The 7,500-nt window shown below is 46.3% G+C and overlaps 1 protein-coding gene across 1 annotated transcript in view; it reads left to right on the top strand.

The window, feature by feature from the left end:
- efna3a (ephrin-A3a) overlaps positions 1–7,500 on the top strand; it is a 50,844-nt gene that overhangs the window by 37 nt on the left and 43,307 nt on the right. Inside the window, exons 1-2 of the mRNA XM_076301657.1 lie at positions 1–29; positions 255–312. The exon at positions 1–29 is cut by the window's left edge and continues 37 nt beyond it. Of these exons, the coding sequence (XP_076157772.1) occupies positions 1–29; positions 255–312 (87 nt within the window). The remainder of the gene's footprint in view (positions 30–254; positions 313–7,500) is intronic.

Consider the following 7,500-nt stretch of genomic DNA (forward strand, 5'->3'; position numbering starts at 1 on the left):
CTGTGCCTGTGGCCTTCGCCTGCTCCAGGGTAATGGCCGCCGCCACGACCGCGCCGAGATCTATGACACGCGGCAGCCGCTAGCTCCGCAGGGCTCTAATCACAGGAATATTTCACTTGAAAATCTCACCAGCCACCAGCCTCCTCGTTCAGTAGCAGTGCACTTACTAGTGTGTAGTCTGTATGCTAGTCCACAGCGCTGGTGGAACGGGAGTATTTTGCCCCTCCCTGAATCGTACTCTGCGTTGTGTTTAGGTTTTAAAAGAGATGTTGAAAGGACAGACACTGACCGATGAGGGGTTAAAAGTGAAAGGTGAGGTAGTGGTGGGCAGAAAGTGGTAGGGATGCCAAGAGAAGAGGCACATTGTGGTGCTCACTCGAAGCGCTTCATGCTGCTTTAGTGTGGAAAGGAAGGAAATGGAAGAGGAGAAGGAGGAGGGGGGAGGTTAGGGGTTAAAGGTGAAAGGGGAGAGTGTGGTAGGCAGAAAGCAGTAGGGATGCCCAGGTAAGAGGCACATTGTGATGCCCACTCAATGCGCTTCACGCCGCCGGCCTCCCCCTAGCCCACTTGAGCGTCACCTTGTGAAGGGCACTCGCTTGTCGAGGCGTCCGTTAAAAGCTCCCCTACACCCACCTGGTCCACTAGAGCCGTGGTGCTAAAAGCTGACAAAATGTTACCCCCGCGGTAAAAACAAGTACAGTAAACTATAAATGCTGCACCATCAATTTTACCACCTTATAAACTCTACCATCAAACAACAACGTTATGATGTATTAACCTTGAGAAGCAGTACAGGTGTGCCCTGGATTTCTGTGGACTTCATATTAGATCGTGATTGGGCTTGCTACATATTTAGATACTTATCTCGGCTCTATCTACTTCAGACAGGCAGAGTGGAGGTGCCCCTGAATGTGCCTGTTCATAAAGTCCCCCCTGCAAGCGAGAGGCAAAGGGAGGTTCTTTTTCAGACGTACATAATGCTAAATGGCTCGACGTGAGGTTCCTATTTCAGGCCTTTGCCCAGCATGCCTCTTCCATGGGAGCTGTGGGACCTCTGACAGCCATTTTGTTGTGGAAATCGTTGCTTCACTTTGTTTCAGATGTACTCCGCTGCTCAGGCTGTGATCCCTGAGGTTTCCCAGGTGCTGCTCACTGCATGCCGGAAACCTTTTTTAAGAGGCACAGAATTTTCTGGAAGCTTTGAGGTAAAGGAAAAGAGATTTAGATGGTAAGAGAGTGTGTGGCACACACACGTCGTTGGCGTCTGACGGCTACTGGGCGGCGGTGACTTTGGCGTGTGGAGCGCACGGTGTGTGTGTGTGTGTGTGTGTGTGGCGCGTGGAGATGCAGAGTGAGGCACAGCGGAGACCGTAGGCGGGGACGAGGGCTAGAAAGGATGAGGTGAGAGAACATGGCACATTTCAAAGCCAAAGTTATTATCACCTCATGCTCTCACCCTCTCTCTCTTTCTCTCTGTCCCTTTTTCTCTCCCTCCACCAAACCCACTTCCTCTCTCTACCTCATCTCCAACTCTCTTTTCATCTGTCTGCCTCTCTCACTCTCCAAATCCCTCTTTCTTTCCTTCCCTTCCTTCCCCCCCATCTCTCTCTCTCTATCCCTTCCTCCCTCTCTCTTTTCTCTCCTCTCCCGCACTCCAACTCTAACAGCGATGGCAGTTATTAGCGCTGAATTAGCCCTTGCCTACCCGCTTTCTGTCTAAAAGCCCCGGAGCCCTGGGGCATCCCAGCCATGTTAATAGAGCCCTTTCAGGCACTGGCAACACTGCAAGGATGTGTGTGTGTGGAGGGGGGTAGTAGATTTGGTTTGGAGGTGGTGGTGTGTGTGTGTGTGGGGGGGGGGGTGATGAGGAGATGGATGGGGGGTAGTAGAAAGCGAGAGGGAAGAAGGACGCAGTGGTAGCCTCGCCGCTCACTGTCAGGCCTGAGTGACACAGCGACAATAACTCACGCCATGGCGCTCCCTCTGCCCCGCGGCAGCATGGGTAAATTGGGGGAGCGAGGCGGAGGTTGGCGGGGGCTCCTCCGTTTAGAGGTAATTATGTTTGGCCTCCAACACGCCCCGGCATCGTTCCGGAAAAAAGAGAGAGAGCAAAAACGAACCTCTGCAGCGTCGCCAGACTACCTGATTTACATACCTGCGCACATCCACGGCTCCGATGCTCACAGTCATACACATGGGAAGAGGTGGAGTGGAAGAGGAAATGGGAAGAAAATGAAAAAGTTTAAGAAATACAGCAAGGGAGGAGAAGAGAGACAATGAAAGAGGGAACTGTGGAGAGTTGGTAGAGAGAGAAGAGAGAGAAAGAAATAGAAGATGGAGGGAGGGAGTAAGAGTGAAAGACAAGTATAGAGAGAAGGCAGATTGGAAGAGGAAGAAGAGACCAACAGAGAAAGGAGAGAGAGAGAGAGAGGTGAATATGGCAGAAAAAGGTAGAGAGAGAAATGGCAAGAAAGGTAGGGAGAAGTGAAGGGAAAAGTGGAATAACTGGCAGGAGGGAGAGACCATGTGTGTCAGAGGAGGCTTGTCCATTGAGGAAAGGGAGGGAAACACTCCCTAAACTTTTTTTAAGGGAAATTAAAGTAATAAAATATGCATACATTTAACCAGCTCACTTATTAAAACAACATAGAACAAATAGCTTTTTAAATGCAATGTCACTGAAATCAGTTAAATTTCTGAATGCGACCTCTACAGTAGTTGAAAATTACTGCACAGAGGATCTTCCTCCTCAAGATCCCCTTTAGCACTCATTGTAAATGCTCCAAACCCCTGCAGCTCATGAATAACATGGGGGTGAATGGCGTAAGGGAGGAAGCTCCTCCGTACTCTACCCAAAGGCGCCTTCATCAATGAACCAATCAGTGGAGCTGATTCTGCTGCCAATATCCAATCAGAAATTGGTTGTCTTGTACCCAGTAAATAAACGATCGGCTGAATGAAGACATTTCTGTAGCCATTTAGGTCCAATTTTGTTGAAAAACGAATTTAAGCTCATTTGAAAATGACTGCTATATAGCTAAGATTAGCAAGCTTTGAATGGTAACCTTCAGTACTTCATGATGTGCCGTTTTATAGACAACAAAGACGCTATCAAGCTTATTAGGTGAGTCTTGAATAGCTAGACTGGAGCAAATAAAGGAGAGCTGGGTTGGAGTACGCACTGAAGTGGAAGACATGGAGAGAGGGGAAATGATGTAGTTGTTCTTGTCTTGGCTACTTGCACATGTTTAGTGGGCATCAAAGTACCTGACACAGAGTTTATACTAATCCTTTGCTTTAAACGTTTAGAACATTTTCTACCGACCTGTACTGCTCACAACCTACCAATCAGCTCAAACCAGACTGAAAACGTTCTACTCAGAACTCTAGGACCTGTATTAAAATTAAAGTCCTTTTTCTGTGCATACATTTCTTCCAGTAGAGGGGTATAAAATAGTATTACTGTAACACTGTCACTCTCTGTAAGGCACCAGCCGCCACTGATGTGTGTGTATGATAGAGAGAGAGAGAGAGAGAGAGAATGTGTGTATGATATAGAGAGAGAGAGAGAGAGAGAGAGAGGGAGGAACAGGAGCAGGTGGAGGAGACACAGTCAGAGCTGAGGGCTTCTGCTTTTGCTCGTCTCATTTTGTCCTCATTTAGCATCTGAATTCAGCCCCGCTCACAGACACACACACACAGCTCACAGACACACACACACACACACAGACATAACACACACACACAGCTCACAGACACACACACACACACACACACAGCTCACAGACATAACACACACACACAGCTCACAGACATACACAGCTCACAGGCCCAACACACACAGCTCACAGGCCCAACACACAGCTCAGTGAGAGAGTGGGATAGAGGGAGAGAGAGAGAGAGAGAGAGAGAGAGAGAGAGAGAGAGAGAGAGAGAGAGAGAAAGGGAGAGGGAGAGAGTAGAATCGAGAGGGAGAGAGAAACGGAGAAATAATGGGATAGCAAGAGAGAGGGAGAAAGAGAGAAAGTGGGGAAAGCGAGTGATGAATAAGAAAAGTGAGTGATGAATAAGAAAAGAGGAGGGGGGTGAGAGGAAGTGGGAGATTAAAAGAGAGGGAACATAGTCATTAGAAAGCACAGATGTGCTCTAAATCCAATCACAATCAACTAGTAAACAAGACAAATGCATTTGATCAAATTAAGATCAAGAACCTTTTTGCTATCAAACCATCATTTCTCAGGGTAGAAGAGAGAGGGCAAACCAAATGCTCCAGGGAAGTCGCTCTGTAGAAAGTAGAGAGGGAGTGAGTGAAAGTGTGATGAAGAAACTGCGTTTCATTCCCAGCAAGCTATTTTTACGGAGAGTTTGCAAGATTATTTTCAGTTGTTTTTCCTTGGCAGACCTCTTAACTGAGCTGAGATAGGTGATATTTCCTGCTAGGGTGTTACCATGACAGCTAGAAAACTTTGATACAAGTCCTGAAAGGCAATTAAATAAGTACAACAACTTTGCATCTGTGCCGTCTCGCATCATTAGACACTAAGTAGCCATCTGTCAGTGGCAAACAACATTCATTAGCTTTGTTAGCCACTCTAGCTAATGCTGCTATTTAAATTGTAAGAGATTGATGCCTGATATCAGTAACACAAAGGGCTAGCGAATCCAACTCCAGGGCTAGAATCTTTGCGCCAATCGAACACAGTGCTAGAATTACTCTATTATTAGTCATGACCACTTTGAACATTACAGATAAAGGTTAACACAAGCTTAATTAAATTATTGATAAGGTTTAAAATGGATGCCCTATTTCGAATGACTCACGGCAAAGGACTGACATTTAAAGCCAGGGCCACGCCGTACTTAAGAAGTGGACTTTATCGATCCACAGTGAGACTAGCCCTCATGGTTGATTACCGGTAATTCAATTGGATTGCATTTATATGGCACTCTTAGCTAAAGACGTTTCCACAGAAATGCTTTATCGAGCCTTTGTTCAGTATGCGCCCCTGCACCATGAAGTGTCTGTTTAAATCCAAATAAGAACAGCGTAATCCGTTTTTAAGCTTGAATATGGATAGAGGCTCAGATTTGTAATTGATATTCATATTAAAGCGATCCTAATCCCACCCCCCTGGTAGCGAGAGCACCTTGGACAGCAGAAAAGTGGCAAAGAGGAGACAAAGAGATGAAGAATAATCCGAACGTGACAACACCACACTCATCCGATCAAAGAGTCGGCAGGAGAGAGAGAGGGGGGGGGGGAGGGAGGGAGGGAGGGAGGGAGAGGTTGAAGAGTGGATGAAGGAGAGATGTGCTTAATCCAGGAGTGGCTGAGCCAGCGTCATGCAGAGACGCGCTGCGTGTGTCCCCCAGGAAAATCAATGGAGCAAAGCACTCCGTCTAATCAAACACTCCCTTCTGAACACACACACACACACACAGCACACCATATCACAGGCACACACCCAGTACACACACACACACACACACACACACACACACACACACACACACACACACACACACACACACACACACACACACACACTCACCCACAGTGACACACACCTGACAACACATGCAAACTCTCTCCCAAAAAAACAACAACATACAAACACACACACACACAAACACAGACAACACACACCCCATAAAAATGGCTCTCTAATCAAGCATCCCCCTCTAAACAACACGACCCCTCCCTTCCAATAAAACACTATCTCTAATCAAATCCCCCTCCCCCCACTGAAAAAACATGAAACCCTCCCTCTATAAAAGCTCTTCTCAGGTCCAGACTACCTTAGCTGGCGCAGCAAGGTCATGGGGTCAACACCCAGGAGGACACCACCTCTGATGAAATGTATTCCTTCAATGTGCTTTAAGACGCTCTGGAGGAAAAGTGCCCTCTAAAAATAACTGCAAACCCACACTGACAAACTGTTAGCATTAAGCATGACTCTGGCTCCTCTTTGGAGAAGACAAAAAGAGATGTGTCACTAAACTGAACTGAGCTTCACAATTGTGGAAGGACATCACAGGGGACAATTATCTCTCCGCTCGGGGACAAGTTGAAAAACACCCAGGGCAAATTTGTCGGACAGAGATGAAGCGGGGATAGCATCTCCCCAATCAAAAAAGGGAATGAAGTCCAGAGCATGGCTAATCCTGCTAACAGAACTGCCTCAGAGTAGGGGAGATGTGATCGATACCAGGTTTGCCCCATTTGTTGTAGAAAGACAGATTATATGAGATAACCAAATCCCACCAGATAACCCACTCCTTCCCGATAACCAGATCATGGCAGCATAGCAACAAAGTCAGATAACCTAATTATGCGTTGACCCTTCATATCAGATAAAGCAAACATAATCTGTGCAACACAAATGACCTTCCCCTGTGACATATATTTTTTTATAACTCTCCCTGTCGACTAAAAATACGGTGAGCTAGAGATGGCATTTATACCTTTTTTCTCTCGTCCAGACATAATTGGCCATATACAGCATGTCGGCATCCAGTCAGCTAGTTTATTCTCAAGTGCTCCTTCGCTGTTCAGCATTATTTGTTGGGAAATTGTGCAGTGTTTTTTTTTTTTTTTTTTTTACGTGGTGCTGCGGAATCCTGCCACGCTGCATCTAACTCTAAGTACCCATCTGCTTCCAGCTTTGTGTTTTAGCTGCTTATCTCAGCATTATGCTAACCGCTAACAGAGGGCCTCTTTATAGGCAAGCCCTCTATCTTTTGAAAACTATTTAACAGTCGCTCTTGAAGTACATTGGTTTATGGGGTGTTATTTCAGATGAGGTGTTTGTGGATGTGTGTTTTTTGTGTGTGGTGGTTGTGAATTGGATCGCTTTATTGATGTGATGTTTTATGTGTGGGTTTATGCTGGTCTTTTTCTTAGGTTCTGTTGATTTGATGCACACACACACACACACACACACACACACACACACATACAGTACATACAGACACACGCACACACACACAGACACACACACACACACACACACACACACACACACACACACACACACACACACACACACCATATAAAATAACACAAATAAAGTCTGTTGGGGGTCAGAACCCAACACACCACCGGCAGTTTTCAAACTGTGAACAAACGTAAGGCTGTTTACCCATAATCCCACACACCCTAGAGAGCTATCCAGGGATTGGTGAGAGAGAGAGAGAGAGAGAGAGAGAGAGAGAGAGAGAGAAAGAACAATATTCAGTGACAGATGGAAAAAGAAAGTGAGAAAGAAAGATGGAGGGAAGGAGTGACAGAGAGGAGAAGAAACAGGGAGTGCACCACCGTGCACCGAACCACCTGTCAAGACCCAGGAACAGCAGGTTGCTCCACACAACAACACACACACCAATTTATTCCCCACCTACTCCCTGTAATTGCTCAGCTGGTATTCGATGGATTACCGGTGTAATTATTCCTCATAATTATGGCTTATTGTTTTTTCGCTTATTGTTTTCGCGCTCCGT

The sequence above is a fragment of the Alosa pseudoharengus genome, unplaced genomic scaffold (assembly GCF_046254945.1).
Source record: "Alosa pseudoharengus isolate Yale_2024_CS ecotype anadromous, Long Island Sound unplaced genomic scaffold, YU_APseudo_1.1 YU_APseudo_1.1_scf_23, whole genome shotgun sequence".
NCBI lineage: Eukaryota > Metazoa > Chordata > Actinopteri > Clupeiformes > Clupeidae > Alosa > Alosa pseudoharengus.